Consider the following 20,831-nt stretch of genomic DNA (forward strand, 5'->3'; position numbering starts at 1 on the left):
ATGCTCAAAAGCCAAATCTATTTGAATGTTCTTGGGAAACAAATATTGAAGAACTTAAATTGATTTTCAAAAAAATTAAAAATATGAAAGCCCTGGGGGAAGATGGGATTTTCTATATTCTTATTAAAAAGTTGCCTGAAAGCACTTTAAATTTTTTAGTTAAAATCTTCAATAAATGTTTTCACTTGGTTTATTTTCCCAATAAATGGAAAAATGATAAAGTAACTCCAATTTTAAAACCTGGAAAAAGTGCTTCAGAGGCTTCAAGTTATCGACCAATTAGTTTGCTCCCTTCTTTAAGTAAACTATTTGAGAGAGTTATTTAGAATAGAATGATGATTCTCATTAATCAGAATTCTATTTTCCCTGATGAACAATTTGGTTTTTGTCATGGACATTCTACTACACATCAACTTTTGAGTGTAACTAATATGATTAACGCTAGCAAATCTGAAGTTTATTCAACTGATGTTGCTCTTCTCGATATTGAAAAAGCTTTTGACAGTGTTTGGCACAAAGGTTTAGTAGCTAAATCAGCTCGATTTGATTTTCCTGTATATCTCACCAAAATTATTCAAAACTATGTAACAAGTGCTCGGTTAGTAGTTTCAGTGGTAGTTGATCTCTTGTTCGCGATACAGTTAAATGTGCCAAGAAGACGTTTCATTTGTGGAGAAGCCGCCCTGCGTCGAAGTTCGCCCCAGAACCTCTACGCACCAACCTGCACGTCAATGCTGAACAACAGGAGTTGGGAACTTCACTACCAGATGGCAGTGGAGTAATACGGCGAAAAGGGCGAAGCGAATCAAGTATCGGGATGGGGCGAAAGAACGGTGATGTCAAACTTTACGCGGCTACGGGGTCAACGAACTGCCTGAATATACCTTATCGAAATCAATCGGTAAGATTGTACCTAGGTAGTTCTGTTTCTGACTGTTTGTGTCACAATAAGAAAATACATTTGACTAAGTTTACGAAGACGATTGGCGAAGACGAAGGTTAAATCTCATTTAAAAAAAAGTTCAACACTGCCATCTAAAATATAAAAAAAATAGATTAAATTCCAGTTACTAACATACCTTTAAAATCGACTCTCTGATCGTAAGTGTGCAGTAGTACCATACCAGCAGAAATATAAATGCCAGTTCTAACGCTCTATAATGAATTAAAAAACACTATAATACAACGAGCCTTTAATCTGATCTAATCAAACTTACCTAAAATTAACAAATATATTTAGAAACGACATAAGTAACCCAATAACGTTTAGAATGAGTTTAAACTTTTCATAATCATCCTTGTATCGTACTTTGTCACTTCGATTTAGAATCGAAACATTGACGTTTCCCAGAATTATCTTCAGATAGAGACTGTTTTTCTGAGGTAATCCCTGCTCAATTTCATAAAGCTGAGCCTTCCTTTTCAGCATATTCTTATTCAATGCGTCCAATTTGTCCTTCTCTTCCGGAGTGAGCCGTTTGTTTTTCGAATACCTGAAATATGAGCAAAAGAAAGAACATCATTAGTTTATACTAGGGTTACCATATCCTGCGACACCAAAAAGAGTACATTAAAATCATTTATCCAAAAGTCAGGAGAAACGTTGAACAGTAGAACCCCGTTCAGCCGAACTCCAGTTTTCTGAGCTCCCGCTCTCATATGGCATACAAAAGGATGTACAGTAGAGCCCCGCTTACCCGAGGTAATGGGGGTAGGGACCACCTCGGATAAGCGAAACCTCGGATTAAACGAAATACATTGACAAACCCAATCCTATTGCTCTGGTTTGGCATATATTTCAGGCGCATAGGTAGGTTCTTAAATACATGGATTTTATTTTTCTATTTAGGCCTGTCGTTTCTGGCAGGTTTAGGGCGGATTAACAGCCGCTCTCAAGAAGCGACTAAATATGTGTTTTAAGTCAGCTGTACGGTGTCTTTTCAACCTCCGGGCAGAGACTCGACTCAACGCGTTCGGAAATTTATCCCTGGTCACGAGCTGGACTCCAACTATCAACTACGAATATGCTGCTTTATGCGACAAGTTTATCACAACATTCTTCCAAGATATGTTACCCAACATTTGCAAAGAGGACGTCTAGAGAGGACCCAATGTTTCATCATTCTGAGGCATGGTACATCTGGAAGGAAAAGCGTGCTTGTTTTTGGGGCGTCGCTCTGGAATGGAAAAGCCCTCATATGACACATTCAAAACCACATACAAACTCTTGCTGCAATAATCATCTTTTTATTTTCGTTTCGTCTCGTTTGTTAATTTAAATTACCTCCAATACTTGTTTTTGTTTGATTAGTTTTAAATTAATTGTCAGCTTAAAATAGTGTTTATTCATTCATTGTTCTATTTGCTTTCCCACTGAAATCTCCTTGACCTGATAAAATGTAATTTTACAAAAAGGTTATCGTCACTGAATAAAGAAACAATTACAATTACATTTTTGAACTTGCCAAAAATGTCTATTTAGTACCGTTTTTTTTTCAAGGAGTTTAACCAACTAAGGTCATTCTTCCTCAAGATTTAATACTTTAACAACATATCGTGATGATAAAACACATTTTTACATGGATTTTGAATAAAAATAGTAGTTCGGATAAGCAGGGTTCTACTGTACATAGTTCGTGCTATCTGAGGAGGCACCGAGGTATTTCAATACAATCAAAAACTGTTATTACTCCTTTCGTTGAAAATTGGATTTCGTGCAATGTTATACAGTCGCAGTTATCCGTACAAAGGTTTACTGAAAAGCGGTTGATATTGATATAGGCGGCAGATCATCTGCGGCGGTGGAGGAGATCTACCGTAAACTGAAACGCGAAGCAGGAAGGATTGGGTTGATGATTATTACGTCCGAGACAAAGTACATGCTGGCCTGCGGATCCGAGACCGACCGAACCCGCTTGTCCAGTAATAACAATGTCATGATCGACGATGACGAGCTGGAGATAGTCGAAGACTTTGTCTATCTCGGCTCACTGGTAACCGCAGACAATGACACCAGCCGTGAGATCCGGAGGCGAATTATCAGCGGAAGTCGTGCCTACTATGTACTCCACAAGCAACTGCGGTCGAGAAGACTTAGCCCTGGCACGAAGTGTAATCTGTTATGACGCTCATTAAACCGGTTGTTCTCTACGGGTACGAGACATGGATATTGCTCGAGGAGGACCTGCGTACACTCGGAGTATTCGAGCGACGAGTGTTAAGAACCATCTTTGGCGGCGTACAGGAGAACGGAGTGTGGAGGCGAAGGATGAACCACGAGCTCGCGCGACTCTACGGCGAACCCAGTATCCAGAATGTGGTGAAGGCTGGCCGGGACATATTGCGAGAATGCCGGACGACTGTCCTGCAGAACAGGTGTTCGCTACGAATCCGGTAGGAACAAGACGAGCGGGGGCGCAACGAGCGAGGTGGTTAAACCAAGTGGAACGTGATCTGGCGAACGTGGGGTGCCCGAGAAGTTGGAGAACGGTTGCCATGGACCGAGTGAATTTTAGGAATTGTGTTCGTCAAATTATGTCGCGAGACGGAATACTATGTAAATAAAATAATATAATATTTTCACAAAGCTTTTTGAGGTGTAAAGTTAAAATTGAGTGCATGTTTACAGAAATTCAAATAATTTAAGAAAGAAATTTTTGCCACACTAAGGCTGGAATAAAAAAATATACAATTAACTATGGCTCTCTGAAAAATCTGAATTATAGAACGATTGATGGTAATTTAGTATTTCTATTCATATTACTTAAACTGTGTAATCCTGTATTAATAGATTTGGGACCATTTAAATATAATGTAACGCGTTTAGGGGGTGAAGCAGTTTGTTACGGTTTGCGATTTTTTGATAAAAAATCTGATAAAAATGTTTTACGTATGGGGGTGAAGGGTGTAGTCTCGAAGATGACCTCAAATTGCGTTACGTAATATTTAAACGGCCTCTTAGAAGTAATATGTTTAAGTTATTCATCATACTGGATGGATGATTCTATGCTATAATAAATGCATTTTTAGAACTATCGATTAAATTATTTGTTAAGAGGTGTGATGTGCTGGAAGAAACGGGTTAAAATAAAATGTGATATAAAATACACATATCGGTAGTGAATTTTGAATAGAGCGGATGCGAAAAATGTGAACAAATGGAGTTATCAGCAGGTTGATAAAGTACGTTTGGAGACCTACATGAGTTTACAACGTTAAATGAAGGATATTTGGTTCTCGAGAAATAAAGAAAACAAAATAATATTTTGGCTGGGAGCTTATGGAGATGTCAAACTTTGAACGCGTTTTTCTCGAAACAGTGATGTTGGCGCATTCGCCGTATTCAAAATTTGATACCGATATATAATAATATATCAGTGGATGAAATCGAATTTTTTTGTTGTTGTACAAAACACCTCAGTTGGATGTCAAAAGCTGAAGCTAAAGCCTAGTCCACACTAGGAGACGGCTCGTCTCGAGACGGTCTCAGCGTCTCCCATTTTCTTCGGGAGATACTGAGACCGTCTCAGGTTTCCAACAACAACAACAGACAACAAAGTTCGTCTCATAACAAATATCGCAGTTAATGTTGCCTAGTGTGGACTAGGCTTAAGCGACAAATAACTAAAGAAACGAAATAAACGAGGTCTTAAAACAAATGTGTGTTGTCGATGATTAAATTTAAAAAACAATACGAATGATTATTCTACGCTGATAACTGGAAATAATGTATGTTTATTACGCATATATTTATTAAAAAACATTAACCAGGTGTATGTTTCGATAATGAAAACCCAAGAAGTTGGATTGAAAAAAGATTAAATATTTGCAAAATTAAGGCTGCTGCTAAATCAACGCTTGTCGCGCGGCGTACGCATATTTACACTATATCACTATATTTCATGTAAATACGGCATAAGAGAGGAAAGGTAGAAAAGAAGAAAAAAAAAGGAAAAAACAGAAGCGAGAGGTTAATTTTTAATTTTAAGACTTTAAGTCTTTGGCCTTGGAACGCAAGTTGAAGAATTTAATCAAGGCCAAGAAACGTGGATACTGGCGGCGATTCGTGGATGGGTTATCTCGAGAAACGTCTCTACGTACACTTTGGCAAACAGCACGAAACATGCGTAATCACAATCCCTCGAACGAAAATGAGGAAAATTCGAGTAGATGGCTATTAAAGTTCGCGAAAAAGGTCTGTCCGGACGCAGCACCAGCTCTGAAAATATATCGGGATACAGAGAATAGCTCCCAAACCGAGGATAAATTCTCGATGGTCAAACTTTCACTTGCGCTCTGGTCCTGCAACAATTCAGCTCCCGGGCTGGACAGAATCAAATTCAACTTGTTGAAGAATCTGCCAGATTCCGCTGATAAACGTTTATTGAATTTATTCAATAAGTGTTTGGAGCTGAACATTGTTCCGCATGACTGAAGACAAGTGAAAGTCATCGCCTTCTGAATACAATTCGTATAGGCCGATTGCAATGCTCTCGTGTCTCCGGAAATTGCTCGAAAAAATGATTCTCTTTCGGCTGGATAAATGGGTTGAATCAAACAATCTGTTGTCAAGTACACAATTTGGATTCCGTAGAGGCAAGGGTACGAACAATTGGCGTTTGCCCAAAAAGAGCAGATGGGGGAAATATTTCTTGACATCAAAGGGGCATTCGATTCGGTGTCCATAAAAGTGCTATCTAGTAATCTTAACTCTAGCGGACTCTCACCAATATTGAATAATTTTTTTTATAACCTGTTGTCTGAAAAAATCGTGCATTTTAGTCATGGAGAAACCAAAGTTGAACGAATTAGTTACATGGGTCTACCCCAAGGTTCATGTTTAAGCCCCCTGCTGTACAACTTTTATGTCCGAGAAATCGATGCTTGTATGGCACAAAATTGCACGCTAAGACAGCTTGCGGATGACTGTGTTATTCATATCACAGGTAAAACAGACACTCAAATGAAACCTCCGTTAAAAGAAACTCTAAATAACTCCAAATATGTAAACAACTATCATACTTTTAGTCAATTAGAAACAAATCCTTCTTTATTAAATTCGGACACGAGTCACTTTTACCCAATTAGCAGTTCCTTGATAAAATTCGACGACCGACAGGGTTGTAGATAATTAAAAAAAACGGGTATTATGTGTTCTTATAGCTGTTGTAAAATTAATGTTCTGGATGGTATTTGATGAGTGTATGTTGTCAAAGACGTACATTATGGTTTGGAAATCGCAGAGATCTGCTATTGGTAAAATGTTATGAGAATTGGATGAATAAAGAAGTTTTGTTGAGTATAGCATAGAGAGGTTGTAAATATTCTTCAAACATCTGTTTTGCAATGATTGAAGCTTTTGTAGATGTGATTGAGACGCTCGACTCCAGACTGAGATAAGATAATGTAAGACTGAGTGGATGAAAGCATAATAGAATTTCAATAAGACATGTTTAGGCACAAAATTTCGTAACCTCCAAAGAACACCACAAAGCGGGGAAATTCGTTTTCCAAGATTTTGTATGTGACAATTCCACGAGAGAGTATTATCCAGATGAATACCTAAGTATTTGAAGGTTTTTACTTCTTCTATAACAAACTGGTTCATATATGGATCTCTATGTGGCGGTAAAACTTTCCTGGACGAGCGAAATATCATATATTTGGTTTTTGTGTAGTTTAAAGATAGTAAATTGCTGTTGAAATATACAGATAGTAATTTTAAATCATGTTCCAGGTTATAAATAATAGTGTCCGGAGATTTCCCAGTATAGAATAGTGCTGTGTCATTAGCGAATAGCCTTGCTGTACCAATAAGTGGGAGTTTACATATATCATTTATATACAAAAAAAGAGCAGAGGCCCTATATTGCTGCCTTGTGGAACGCCTACGCTAATGTTTCTCAAATCACTCTCTGTTCCTTGCGTTACTACATATTGTTTCCTAATCCGAATTAAATCATTTGCAATACCCCTTATACCATATTTGTTTAGTTTTTCCAGAAGAATACCGTGATTAAGCGTATCAAATGCTTTTTTTTTTAGTCCAAGAATAAAGCACCAACTATATTTTTGGAATCGATGTCCTTAAGGGGGGGGTAGGGTCTAACACTTTAAAAAAATCGATTTTTTTATTTTTTTATTTTCTTATTGTAAAACATTTCAAGAATGTTGTGTCAAATTTTCAAGTCAATTGAAGCAAAACTGTAGAAGTTATAGGATTTTATCTCTTCCTATCTAATACTGCAAGAAAGCAAGAGTAGAAACTTCAAACGCGTTTTTCTCGAAAGCACATTTTTAAAGTCCGTGGACATCGTCATTTGAAAACTACTTATCCGATTCTTTTCAAATTTGGAACATATATTCTACATATAAAATACCAGACCCCAACGTTTTTCTTTTTTGATTTTTTTTACTTTGGGGAGATTTTAGAGGTGAAAAATGGCGGATTTTTAAGTGAAAAATCGTAGTTTTTACTTCAAACAGCCACAAAAATTTCATAAAAATATTTTTAAGTTAAATAAAAACGTTGGGGTCCAGAAAAACATCTATTTAAAATATTTTGCTCTGATTTTTTGACTTCTGATGATTCTGTGCTGAGATACAGTGTCCACCGCAAATCCTGTTTTCTAAAAGGCATCCTCGAAAATGCTCCGTCACCGGCTCATTTTTCAATATTTTTCTACGAAAAATTTACTAAATGTTCTTTTAACAATGCTTTGTATAATGCAAAAAAATTGTATACATTTGTTTGAACGATAGCTCTAGAAAAAAATCGTGAAAATGGTGTTTTTTTATACCCGTTAGACCCTACCCCCCCCTTAATTATGGAATCCACGAGTTCAGAAATTGCGATAAGAGTGTTTGAGCCTGTTCTGAATCCATATTGCCTACTGTACAGAACATGGTTGCAATTAAGAAAATTTGTTATTCTATTTACCAGAAGTTTTTCAAAGACTTTACTAAAAACGCTGAGACTTGAAATTGGTCTATAGTTATTAACATCTTCTGGATCTCCCGATTTGAATATAGGAGTCACCCTTGCAATTTTTAAGCAATCTCGATACGTTCCAGATTCAATTATTGAGTTGAAAAACTTTTTCAAAATGTGAGAAAATGTAGTACTATTATTTTTTTACACACTTACAGGAAAACTATCGGGCCAACAGCTTTTTTTTTGTTTTTAAGGGTAATGATGACGGAATTGACTTCGGTTTCATCAGTAGGTTGCAGAAAAATTGAGTTCTGGATTTCGTTAATATTGGACAAAACATCATATTCAGTTTCAATGAGTATTTCCTTTGCAAGATCTGATCCAATCGGTGAGAAATATTTGTTAAACTTATCACCAACACGTTTTTGACCTGTAATGAGTTCTTCGCCATCTGTGAGAGTGATCGGTGAAGCTGTTTTAGATTTCCCTAAAAGTTGATTTATATTTTTCCAATGTTTAGAGTGGGTAGTAATCGTTCATAATACAGCCTTTTACACGTTTTCTTTTTATGACAAAGTTTTTTGTTTATGTGTTTAAGCATTTCTTTAACTTACAATGAATACTTTTCAATACGTCGCACTTTAGCGATTAACGCTTGGCAGTCTAGCTGGGATAGTGGCACACTGGGACGTTGGCTCCATACGATTATTCCTACCCGCTTAACAAAATGAATGCTTGGAATGCTTGGATTCCAAGCATTCTTCAAGCATTCCTCCCATTGAATTCAAGCATTAAATGGCCCAACCGATTCTACTTGAAACGGTTTTCCCGGTTCAGAATGACAGCTCTCGTTGACATCTGTCAACGTTTGATTGTATTGGTGTGTTAGAACAATGCTTCTGTGTAAGTGTGTTGAATAAGCGTGATTGCATATGTATTAGTGCGTAGTAGACCAAAACCACATTCGGGGGAAATTTTGCAATTTTATAAAACGTTTATTTTGTTTTCCTATTTAAATTTTATTGAAAACTTTTTTCATAATACTACACTTAAACAATATTCAACTACACTTTTGTTTTTGCCAATGTATTTTGGTCGTTCTTGGACTGAAACTACACGTTACTGCTACAACTGCTCGGCACCAAGACCAGGCTTTTCGACCTTCTCCTTTGCGGTACTGGAATTCAGCCCGACCCAGTGATTTGCTTCAACCATCGGAACACCGACATGGTATGCTGGTAAAATGGAATGATTACACGAAGGGCTGAAAATATGAAAGAATTAAATTTAGCAATCAATCGCATTAGAAAAATATTTGCAACTTACCCAATCCAATCAAATCCAAACTCCCGCCGCGTACAACGCTGTGGGCGAAACAGTTCGGAAGGACTTCTGTCCAATGCCGGAGCAATCGGTGACATCTTTCAGAGATAATGCTCCTCCGGAAAATCATTCCAAGATAAAGGCATTTTTGCCGTTCCTGATTTCTGAAAAAGACCGCCAGCACCTTCAAATCTGCGTTGAGCTGTGACGATGAGAAAAGAACAAATTAAAGCTTTGAATTGAACTTATTTTCAAATATTTTACCATTTTCAGTCCAGCTCCGGCACCTTCGTTATGGAGGCAAAATGACCGTTGAGAAAACCAGGCCTACTTTGGTCACCAACACTAACAACCGAAAGTCGTTAAAATGACCAATCAGTGTTATACAGGCGTAGGATTATCTGGTATGCTCATAATTGAATTTGTGTATGTGCATTCTGTGCAATCAGCTGACTGGGCTGATGCACGTTTAGTGTTAAAATCTTAATTTATGGCATTGAACGCAACCCTACGCGCGAAATTGTTTGCTCAAGACTTTAAAAGGGCCTGGGGGTAAGGTCCCGACGAAGGCATGGTTTAAGCATTTTAACTTGAGTCGCGACTTCATTCGCGTGATTTCTCGGCTCATGTCAAATCACTGCCGGCTTGACGCGCACTTGTTTCGTATTAATCTCGCTGCAACCATTGTTTGCGTTTGTGGGGATGGCTACCACGACATCGATCATGTTGTATAGACGTGTGAAAGGTATGATCAAACGAGGGCTTGGCTACTGGATACCCTTAGGGCCCGAGGTAGATTACCTGGTGTTCCAATTCGAGACATTTTGGCAAACTTAGATTTTGGATATTTGTTCCCAATTTACAAATATCTCTAGCTGTCTGACTTGGTCGTTTAGTCCGCTTACCCACGTAAACTCTCCCCTTGTTTAATGTCTGTTTTGTTTATTTATTGGTACCACCTCTCATCCAACTTAATGGGACGAAAGTTATCCGTTCGTACTGGTGAATCCTTTTCTAGGCAGTTCGTTGCTTCTTCAGGAGTGCCTCAAGGAAGTCATTTGGGACCGATCATTTTCGTGATCTATTTTAACGATGTACTCTCGCTCCTCGGTGGCACAAAGCTCGCTTATGCCGATGACCTGAAACTTTTTCACACTATAAACGGCCAAGACGACATCAACTTCCTCCAACAGCAATTCACCGCTTTTGCTCACTGGTGCGATATCAACTGCTTGCCCTTGAACCACAGTAAATGCTCGGTAATATCGTTTACCCGTAAGCGGCATCCTCTTCATGCAGAGTACATCCTCGGAGACCAAACCATCATCCGGGTGGACCATATCAACGATCTGGGCGTTATTCTCGACCGAAGGCTGGAGTTCAAGATTCATACGAACTATGTTGTCGACAAAGCTTCTCGAAGCCTTGGATTCTTGTTTCGTATGGCCAAAGACTTCAAAGACGTATACTGCCTGAAAAGTCTTTATTGTTGCATAGTTCGTTCTATTCTCGAGTACGCTTCAGCTGTTTGGTGCCCTTTCTACCAGAACGGAGCTGAAAGAATCGAGGCTGCTCTAGTTGTAGCGGACCTTCTCACAGCTAGAATCGACTGCCCCGAACTGGTGGAGGCCATACCTCTCAGCGTGCGACCCCGAGGATTACGAAACCAGAACCTGCAGCTCTACGTTCCGATTCGCCTGAACAATTACAGGGCTAACAGCGCTTTCATCGGTATTCTAAAAACTTTTAATCGGTTTTCCGAACATTTCGACTTCGACGTCTCAAGGAACGTATTCCGAAGAAAATTTTTAAGTGTATGAAGTATTGTATAGTCTTATGTTGATATTAATTTTAATTTGTTAGTTAGTAATCATTAGGATCAACATGTGATCCGTTGATGTTTTAAACAATAAACAATAAATGTGACGAATACTATTTAAACTAACTTAACACTATGAATCTCAATGGAAAAAGATTTCATTTGAAGAGATTCATGTTTGAGACAAACAAAATTTGAACAAAATAGATTATACTAGAAGTTACTAGATATTTTACATTTTAAGATTAAGGTTACACTGAATTTAAGCTACATAATTAAAAATATCATAAAAGCTTGCTTTGTTCGATTTATTTAACGACTAATTTTTTCCTTAAATATTTGAAGCAGTTTGTTTTTGAATATGGATCTACTATTTATTTCTTCAAGATCATTGGGTAAGATGTTATATTTGGTTGGTCCGATGAAAGAAATTCGTTTCTGCCCTAGAGTTGTAAACGACCGACAGGGTTGTAGAAAAACGGGTATTATGTGTTCTTATAGCTGTTGTAAAATTAATGTTCTGGATGGTATTTGATGAGTGTATGTTGTCAAAGACGTACATTATGGTTTGGAAATCGCAGAGATCTGCTATTGGTAAAATGTTATGAGAATTGGATGAATAAAGAAGTTTTGTTGAGTATAGCATAGAGAGGTTGTAAATATTCTTCAAACATCTGTTTTGCAATGATTGAAGCTTTTGTAGATGTGATTGAGACGCTCGACCCCAGACTGAGATAAGATAATGTAAGACTGAGTGGATGAAAGCATAATAGAATTTCAATAAGACATGTTTAGGCACAAAATTTCGTAACCTCCAAAGAACACCACAAAGCGGGGAAATTCGTTTTCCAAGATTTTGTATGTGACAATTCCACGAGAGAGTATTATCCAGATGAATACCTAAGTATTTGAAGGTTTTTACTTCTTCTATAACAAACTGGTTCATATTTGGATCTCTATGTGGTGGTAAAACTTTCCTGGACGAGCGTAGTATCATATATTTGGTTTTTGTGTAGTTTAAAGATAGTAAATTGCTGTTGGAATATACAGATAGTAATTTTAAATCATGTTCCAGGTTATTAATAATAGTGTCCGGAGATTTCCCAGTATAGAATAGTGCTGTGTCATTAGCGAATAGCCTTGCTGTACCAATAAGTGGGAGTTTACATAGGGGAAGAAGGGGCATAATGCCCACGTTAAGAAGAAAGCCTTGTTTTTGAGTACATTTGAAAAGATTAACATTAATTTTCGTTTGTGTTTGGAAGTTTGATTTATTTTTTATCTAATTCTGATAGTTAGATTAACTGGAAGGTCAAAGAAGGTCACAAATTTAATGAAGTTTGAAGGGTAGGTTTAAAATTGGATTTCAAATTCAGTAGGGGCATAATGCGCATATGTGTGTACCCAATCGCGCCGTTTAACCTTTAATAAGTGTTTATTGATTCAAGTGCCTCCGAAAGTGTTTGCCAGGTAAAAACACTTTTATTCTACTTCACAGATGGAAAAATGTATTGCTACGGTCAGTGCTGCCAGATATACTGAAATTCTTGTGAATAGTTAATTAAATCTATATTAAATTTAGGAATTTTGAATATAATCGTTTATATTCAAGTTATGTTTTCCAATGCAACATATAAATATCTTTAAAATTGTTGTGATGAAACTGAATATAAATTTTAACAAATATGAAACATGTTTAAAGATAAACGGACATGGCGCGTTTTGCCCTACCTAGACATGTTTATTAAAAATCGTTCAAAATAACAGAAAAAATAATTGAATAAGGAAATTTTTTGTTCTGTGATGATTTTCAAGACAAATGTTCATCATTTAAACAGATGTCAGGTAGTTTTTTTTTTGCTGATAGATGCCGTAATTCCTTACGAAAGTCAAGGCACAAATTGCAAGGAATATGGCTTGAAAAATATTTTTGGATTTTTGCAGGGATTTATCACATATTTGATGCTAATTTTTTGTACAAAAGGTTTCTTCTGTTAATTAGAAGGGAATAGAGTACAGAATTCTTATAATAAGTGTATATCTAGCTAGTTATCGCAGTGGGGCGTTTTGCCCACACTGGGCATTATACCCTCAGTTCCCCTATATCATTTACTAGCTGACCCGGTGTGCTTTGCTACACCTTTCAAAAACAAATGATATTTTCAAAAATGAATCAAATTTTTATTGTTTTATTGACATTATTTTAAATCAAATATATGCTCTGGATTTATGCTAAACTGATAAAAGAGTTCTCCCTGTCTTTCCCTTCACCCCCTGCTGAATGGAGGTCGTGGTCTTTAATAATGATACCATTTTTTTTCGTTCCCAAAAATCTACTTATATCAAATATAGTTCCATTGGTTAATAAGTTTTTTTGATTTACAACAAAATTTATATGGAGCGCCCTCCTTTCTTCCCCTCTATACACTGTGAAGCGTGAGGGTCTACAACAATCGTAGAAACATATCTCGTAACCAAGTACTTTTCCATGCCATATTTGTTTCCATTTATTGGCTTCGTTAGCATAAATTGAGGACTTATGCTAACAAAATTCTATTGAGCCATTTCCCATGTATCTACTCACTTAAAGGAGGACGGTGTGTCAGATAATCATAGAATCATATCAAAATGATTTTCCATGTTAAGTTTTGACCATTTCTCGGATTTTGTAAAAAAAAAGTTAAATGTTAGCTTCCTCTTACCTTCCTATATATCCAATTCTATCATTCTGCAAGAAAGGAATTGTTTCACATAGAAAAAGTATTTTCGTACTCAAATACTTTTTGATGCCTTATTTGGTTTCATTTTCTCGATTAATTCTCGAGTAATGCCAAAAAATTGTATAGAAGCCCCCCTTTCACCCTTTATATCTTTCCGCTGAAAAAAAGGTGGGGCTTCAATTTATAATAGAAACATTTTTCGTATCCAAATACCCTAACATGTCAAATATAGTTCCATTTGCTCGATCAGCTCTCCAGTTATACTGAAAATTGTAAGGGAGACCTCTCCTCCCCCTTTTCATCCACCTCTTTGAAGAAGTGAGGGATACCAAATATCCACAGAAGCATTTCTCGTACCCACATATCGTTCAATGCCTAATTTGGTTCCATTTGCTGTTGTAGTTCTTGAGTTATGCAGTAAAAATTGTATGAAACTCCCCTCCCTCTTTCCTTTCTCCCCGCTGGAAGAAGGAAGGGGACTCAAAAAATCATTAGAACATTTCACGTTCCCAAATACCTGCCCATGCCAAGTTCGGTTCCATTTGCTTAATTAGTTTTTGAGTTATGTAAAAATATATAAAAGAGCCCCCCTCCCCTTTTAAATCTCCCTACTGGAAAGAGGCAGGGGTCTCAAATAATCATAGAAATATTTTTTGTATCCAAATACCCTCCCATGCCAAATTTGGTTCCATTTGCTTTATTAGTTTTTGAATTATGTAAAAAATTTTTAAAGAGGCCCCCTCCCTCTTTCTACTGGAAAGAGGGAAGGGTCTCAAATAATCATTGAAATATTTTTCGTATCCAATTACCTTCCCATGCCAAATTTGGTTCCAATATCTTGATTAGTTTTCGAGTTATATGAAAAAATGTAAGGTAGCCCCCCTCCCCCCTTCCTATCACACCACTGAAAGGAGGAAGGGGTACCAATTATTCATAGAAATATTCCTCGTTCCCAAATACCACCCCATGCCAAATATGATACCATTTGCTTGATGGGTTCTCGAGTTATGCAAAAAATTGTCTTTTGTTTGGGAGGCCCCTCCCCCCCTTCATAAGAGAGGGAGGGGTCTCAAACCACAATAGGAACCTTCCTCTGCCTCCAATACCCCCACTTGCCAAGTTTCACGCAAATCGGCTCAGTAGTTTTCGAGTCTATAGGGAACAGACAGACAGACAGACAGACAGAAATTCATTTTTATATATATAGATAGAAGATAGACTAGCTGACCCGGTGTGCTTTGCTACACCTTCCAAAAACTATTGAAATATGTGGTACCTAGCTATTTAACTTTTCATTGAGTTGCACAAAATTTTCAATTCAATTTCATAATTATTAAAATGTCTTTTCAAAATGAAATGGCAACTTTTTTTATTTTGAAATCATAAAAAAAATATCCGTGTTTTAATTTTTTTTATGACTCTGAATTTCTTTGCTTCTTAAGACTATAACTTAATCTTCGGTGTACCTTTTTAATGTGGAGAGAGTTCAAACTATCCTAGAAACATTTTTTGTAAGAAAATAACATCGCATTATTTAACCTATTCGTTCTCGAATTATTATACAAATTGTGAGAGTGACTCCTATTCCTATACCTCTAATTAAAGAAAGGGGGGATCTCCTAACATCAGAAAAACACTTCTAGTATAGAAATACGATCACATGTCTTATATGGCTCCATTCTTGATAAATTCGCGAGTTATTCAATAGAATGAGTGGCACTCTCCCCACTCTGGCAAGAGAAGGGGGTCTTAAACCACCGAAGAAATATTTCCCGTGCACAAATATGCTCCCATGTAAATTTTGTTCCATTTTCTCGATTAGTTATCTTTAAAAAATTGTATCAGTGACTCTCTTTTCTCTTCCTCTTTCTTATTGTTTCACTTATTGGAGGAAGGGGTGCTAAACTACCGGAAAAAAAATTTCTTGTGCTCGAATACCCTCTCATGCAAAATTTTGTTTCGTTTGCTTTATTAGTTGTCGAGTTATACTTTAAAATTAGTATCGAAGCCCCTTTTCCTACCTGGAAGGAGGGGATCAAGATCAAACATTCCGTGCCCAATTCTGTTCCATTTGCTCGATTGTATGATAGTTCTCGTGTCATATTGGTGCCACTTGTTGCATAAGTTCTTGGTTTAAGCAAAACAATCGTATGTGAGCTTCCGTTTTCTCTAACTGTATCCCCAATTGAAGGAGGAAGAAGTCTCAAATAAGCAAATAATCATTTTACGTATCCAAATGCTCTCCCATGCCAAATTTGTTTCCATTTGCTCGATTAATTCTCGAGTTATGCGATAAATTGTAAAGGAGCCCCCCTCTGTCCTTCCCATCACGCAACTGGAAGGAGGCAGTAGTTACAAATATGCACAGAAACATTCCTTGTGCTCAAATAGCTTCCAAGCCAAATTTCGTAGCTTATGATAAGTAAGTTGTATAGTTGTATATGAGCACCTTAAGATCTCCCGATTTCAACAACGGAGGGTTCTCAAAATATCAGAGAAACATTTCTCGTAATCAATTACTTTCCCACGCAAAATTTGGTTCCATTTGCTTGATTATTTTTCCAGTTATGCTGAAAACTGTAAAGGAGCCCCCTCCCCCTTTCTATCTCCTCACTGGAAGAAGGGAGGGGTACCAAATATTCACAGAACTGTTTATCGTACCCAAATACCCCTTCCTAGCCAAATTTTGGAATCGTTTGCTCGAATAGTTTTCAAGTTATGCAAAGAAAAAGGAGTTAAAGGCCCCCCTCTCCTTCCTGTACCTCCAACGGAAGGAGGGAGGGGTTTGAAATAACCATAAAACCATTTCCCGTATTCCACTACCCTCCCATGCCAAATTTTGTTCCATTAGCTTGATTAGTTCTCCAGTTATATGAAAAAATGTAAGGGGAGTCCCCTCCCCCCTTCTCATCACCCCACTGGAAGGAGGGAGGGGTACCAAATATTCTTAGAAATATTCCTCGAACCCAAGTACCCACCCATGCCAAGTTTGGGTTGATTCGCTTAATCAGTTCTCGAGATTTGAAGACTTATTACTTTTACATGAGAGACCCCCTCCCCCCTTCCAGGGATAGGGAGGGGTCCCAAACCATTATAGGAACCTTCCCCGGCCTCCAATACCCCTATCTATCAAGTTTCACGCAAATCGGTTTAGTAGTTTTCGAGTCTATAGGGAACAGACAGACAGACAGACAGACAGAAAGACAGACAGAAAGACAGACAGACAGACAGAAATTCATTTTTATATATATAGATATACAAAAGAAAGAGCAGTGGCCCTATATTGCTGCCTTGTGGAACGCCTACGCTAATGTTTCTCAAATCACTCTCTGTTCCTTGCGTTACTACATATTGTTTCCTAATCCGAATTAAATCATTTGCAATACCCCTTATACCATATTTGTTTAGTTTTTCCAGAAGAATGCCGTGATTAAGCGTATCAAATGCTTCTTTTTAAGCCAAGAATAAAGCACCAACTATATTTTTGGAATCGATGTCCTTAATTATGGAATCCACGAGTTCAGAAATTGCGATAAGAGTGTTTGAGCCTGTTCTGAATCCATATTGCATACTGAACAGAACATGGTTGCAATTAAGAAAATTTGTTATTCTATTTACCAGTAGTTTTTCAAAGACTTTACTAAAAACGCTGAGACTTGAAATTGGTCTATACACACTACCAAAAAAATCTGTAAAATTACATCACATATGATGTAAATAAAAAGAAGCATCATATATGACGGAATATTCAGTGCTAGTTGGAAATTACACGCCAGTAAAATTTTGCAACGTGTAAAATAAAAAATGATGTAAAATTTAGCAACGTGTAAAATAAAAATGATGTAAATTATAAAATCACTGAATGTTGAAAGAAAAACTTTCCAATTGGAATTTGTTTTGTTATGTACACATATAAAGCGGCCCACCACACTCCCCCACACCAAAAAGCTCATATGAGCCCCCTGGTAATGGACGCTTTCTGTTCTCAGCATGTCTGGCAGCAAACAAAAAACAAAAACGCGAGCAAAATTTATTCATGCTGAGAACCTTAACATAAAAGTTTTTTTTACTTAATGCGAGGGAATGAAGCTAGACAAGTAAACTAAACTAAACTAAGAATGAATCTCAGTGGAAAGAGTATTCCTTTGAAGAGATCCATATTTTATAAATAATTAATACAAAAGAAACAAATTAAAAATTAATTGCTAAAGCTAATATACTAACTAGGAAAAAATATTCACAAAAAAAATGTTAACGTTACTTTAGAAAAAAAAATTAGTTAAAATATATGTGTAACAAAAAATAAAAAATTTAAAAAAAAAATACTGGCATGATGATAAGGTTTATGACTGAAGTTCTTTGAGGTGACGTATCACTTTCGATTTGAAAATGTTGCGGTTGTTAGCATTTTTGACAACTTCTGGAAGGCAATTGTAAGAAGCAGGTCCAATGTAAGAAATTCAGCGTTGACCAAAAGATGTTAAGCAACGGCTTCGAAGTAAATGATATGATTGACGAGTATGGCGAGAACGAGTGCCTGAGTTAAACAATAAATTTCTTGTGTTGTCTAATGAGTTCAAATTGTCGAAGACATACAATAATGTTTGCAGACTACACAAGTGGGTAAGAGGTAAAACATTGTAAGTTGTATTCGAGTACAGTAAAGACGTAGGGTAGAGATAAGGAAGTTTGAATATGGTTTTTATGCAACGATTTTGTAATGTCTGCAATCGCCCGAGGATAGACAGGGAAGCCCTGCCCCATACCGCGATAAGATAGTTCAACTGAGAGTGAATGAAAGCAAAATAAAATTTAATTAAAACATGACGCGGCAAAAAACTTCTAATTCGCCAAAGAATGCCACTAAAGGACGATGTTTTCTTTATAAGGTTGTTGACATGAAAACTCCACGAAAGTGTTTCATCAAGCGTGAGCCCCAAATGTTTAAAGTTATCCACCTTTTCGATTATAGTATTATTATAAGAAAGGTCACTGCTGCAATAAATTCTCCTTCTTGCTGAACGAAATATCATGTATTTGGTCTTAGAAAGGTTTAGGGTCAGCAGATTGCTATTAAAGTATTTACCAAGAATCTCTAAGTCTTTTTGCATTTTTCCGATTATGACATTGGGACAATTCTCTGGATAAAATAAAGCTGTGTCATCTGCAAATAATCTGGGGGTACCATGTAATGGCAGGTTGCATAAGTCATTGATGTATAGTAGAAAAAGTAGTGGCCCAATGTTACTACCTTGAGGCACACCCACTTCTATTTGTCCCAACGAGCTAAATATTTTATCAATAGAAACATACTGTTTCCGTCCTGTAAGATACAGTGAGCGAAATAAGAATAGAACCACTATGTGTTTTGCTTGTTAATAAATGAATGATTGAAAATTACGAAAATTTTCTTCCACAGTTTGTTCTGAATTGCTTAACGGATAAATTAAGCATAAGTTTACTTTTTTTGGACGTAGCAATTGCCGTTGAGGCCCAAAAATGTGAAAAAAGGGTGCGAAATAAGAATAGAACCACTTGAGTTTTTCTAACAAAAACAAGATTATTTTTAAAAATTTACTGTGTAAAAGTGAATAATAATGCTTCTACGAGTTATTTGAATACACAACTGCATTTTAGGAGTTTTCCAGAATTCCAAAGGTTTTCAAAGGTTTTAAAATGGGGGTTTTAAGAGATGCTCCTCTAGCGTTAAGGAATTAGACATTTGAGCTGTAATTCTTTATCAAATTACTAACTTTCTTCATTAAAATGACGTGCAATGATGAAAGAAACATTCGGGAATAATTTTTAATCTGAAAAAATAGGTGAAATCAAAAACTTTGATTTTGTTCAGTAAACCAAACATATTTCTCAGTTTCAAGTCGTAGATGGCAGCACTATCTTGCAGTTAAAACCAAATTTAGTTTCAATATTGATTTTCCAGGCTAATTCAGGCCCATATTCATCATTTTGAGGTATTTTCCCATCACAGTTTTGTGGAAGATCACGCTGCAGGAAGCTTTTTCGGATTTGCAAAAGAATCATCAGCACAAAAATGTACAACTGCCAAAATTCCTGCTCATCTCAAATTCCGATTCGATTGCAAATCATACCAAAAATCTTGCTAGTCGTCTAGTCCATCAAGTTCCATCGCAAAGTATAACTTTATTCCAATAATTGGTCCAAAAAATTCACTTTTAGTGACCTTCATGCAAACCTATTTTTTTTGGATTTAGTGATCTTAGAATCTCCAAAGCGCTCACACGGTACATGTATTTATTTCTTGACCAAAATCATCCAGCACTCCCAAATAAATCCCGGATATTCAAAAATGGGCATGAAATTGGTTAAATGACAAGATAGTGCTGCCATCTATGACTTAAAACTAGAGAAATAGTGTTTGACTATTAAAAAAACATTAGTATTTTTAAATTCCAACCTGCTTTTTACATTCAAACTCAGACTCAAATCTATGTTTCATCATTTTGCATCATACTTATGAATGTTAATGAAGAAATCAAGCAGTTTGATAAAATTTCACAGCTCAAATATCTAATTCCTTAACGCTAGAGGAGCATCTCTTAAAATCCCCATTTTTAAACCTCTGAAAACCTTTGGAATTCTGGAAAACTCCTAAAATGCAGTTATGTATTCAAAGAACTCATAGAAGCATTATTATTCACTTTTACACAGTAAATTTTTAAAAATAATCTTGTTTTTGTTAGAAAAACTCAAGTGGTTCTATTCTTATTTCGCACCCTTTTTTCACATTTTTGGTCCTCAATGGCAATTGCTACGTCCAAAAAAAGTAAAATTATGCTTGATTTATCCGTTAAGCAATTCATAACAATCTGTGGAAGAAAATTTAATTTTCAACCATTCATATTTCAACAAGTAAAACACATAGTGGTGCTATTCTTATTTCGCTCACTGTAGCTACGAAAGATGTTATTAGCAACTCCTCTTATTCCATAGCAATCCAGTTTCCTAAGGAGAACGTCATGATCAAGCGTGTCAAAGGCTTTTCTTAAGTCCAGAA

The 20,831-nt window shown here is 36.6% G+C and overlaps 1 protein-coding gene and 1 long non-coding RNA gene across 2 annotated transcripts in view; both read right to left on the reverse strand.

Moving 5' to 3' along the window:
• Positions 1 to 20,831, reverse strand: part of LOC129750931 (transmembrane protein 120 homolog) — a 130,528-nt gene that overhangs the window by 33,936 nt on the left and 75,761 nt on the right. Inside the window, exons 3-4 of the mRNA XM_055746143.1 lie at positions 1,218 to 1,493; positions 1,080 to 1,155 (exon numbers count right to left, since the gene is read on the reverse strand). Of these exons, the coding sequence (XP_055602118.1) occupies positions 1,080 to 1,155; positions 1,218 to 1,493 (352 nt within the window). The remainder of the gene's footprint in view (positions 1 to 1,079; positions 1,156 to 1,217; positions 1,494 to 20,831) is intronic.
• LOC129750952 (uncharacterized) lies at positions 8,938 to 10,852 on the reverse strand. Its single transcript, XR_008738539.1, has 3 exons — positions 9,521 to 10,852; positions 9,260 to 9,458; positions 8,938 to 9,197 (listed from the first exon to the last, which is right to left on the reverse strand). It is a non-coding gene; the product is annotated as an uncharacterized LOC129750952 (long non-coding RNA).

The sequence above is a fragment of the Uranotaenia lowii genome, chromosome 1 (assembly GCF_029784155.1).
Source record: "Uranotaenia lowii strain MFRU-FL chromosome 1, ASM2978415v1, whole genome shotgun sequence".
NCBI classification, from domain to species: Eukaryota; Metazoa; Arthropoda; class Insecta; order Diptera; family Culicidae; genus Uranotaenia; species Uranotaenia lowii.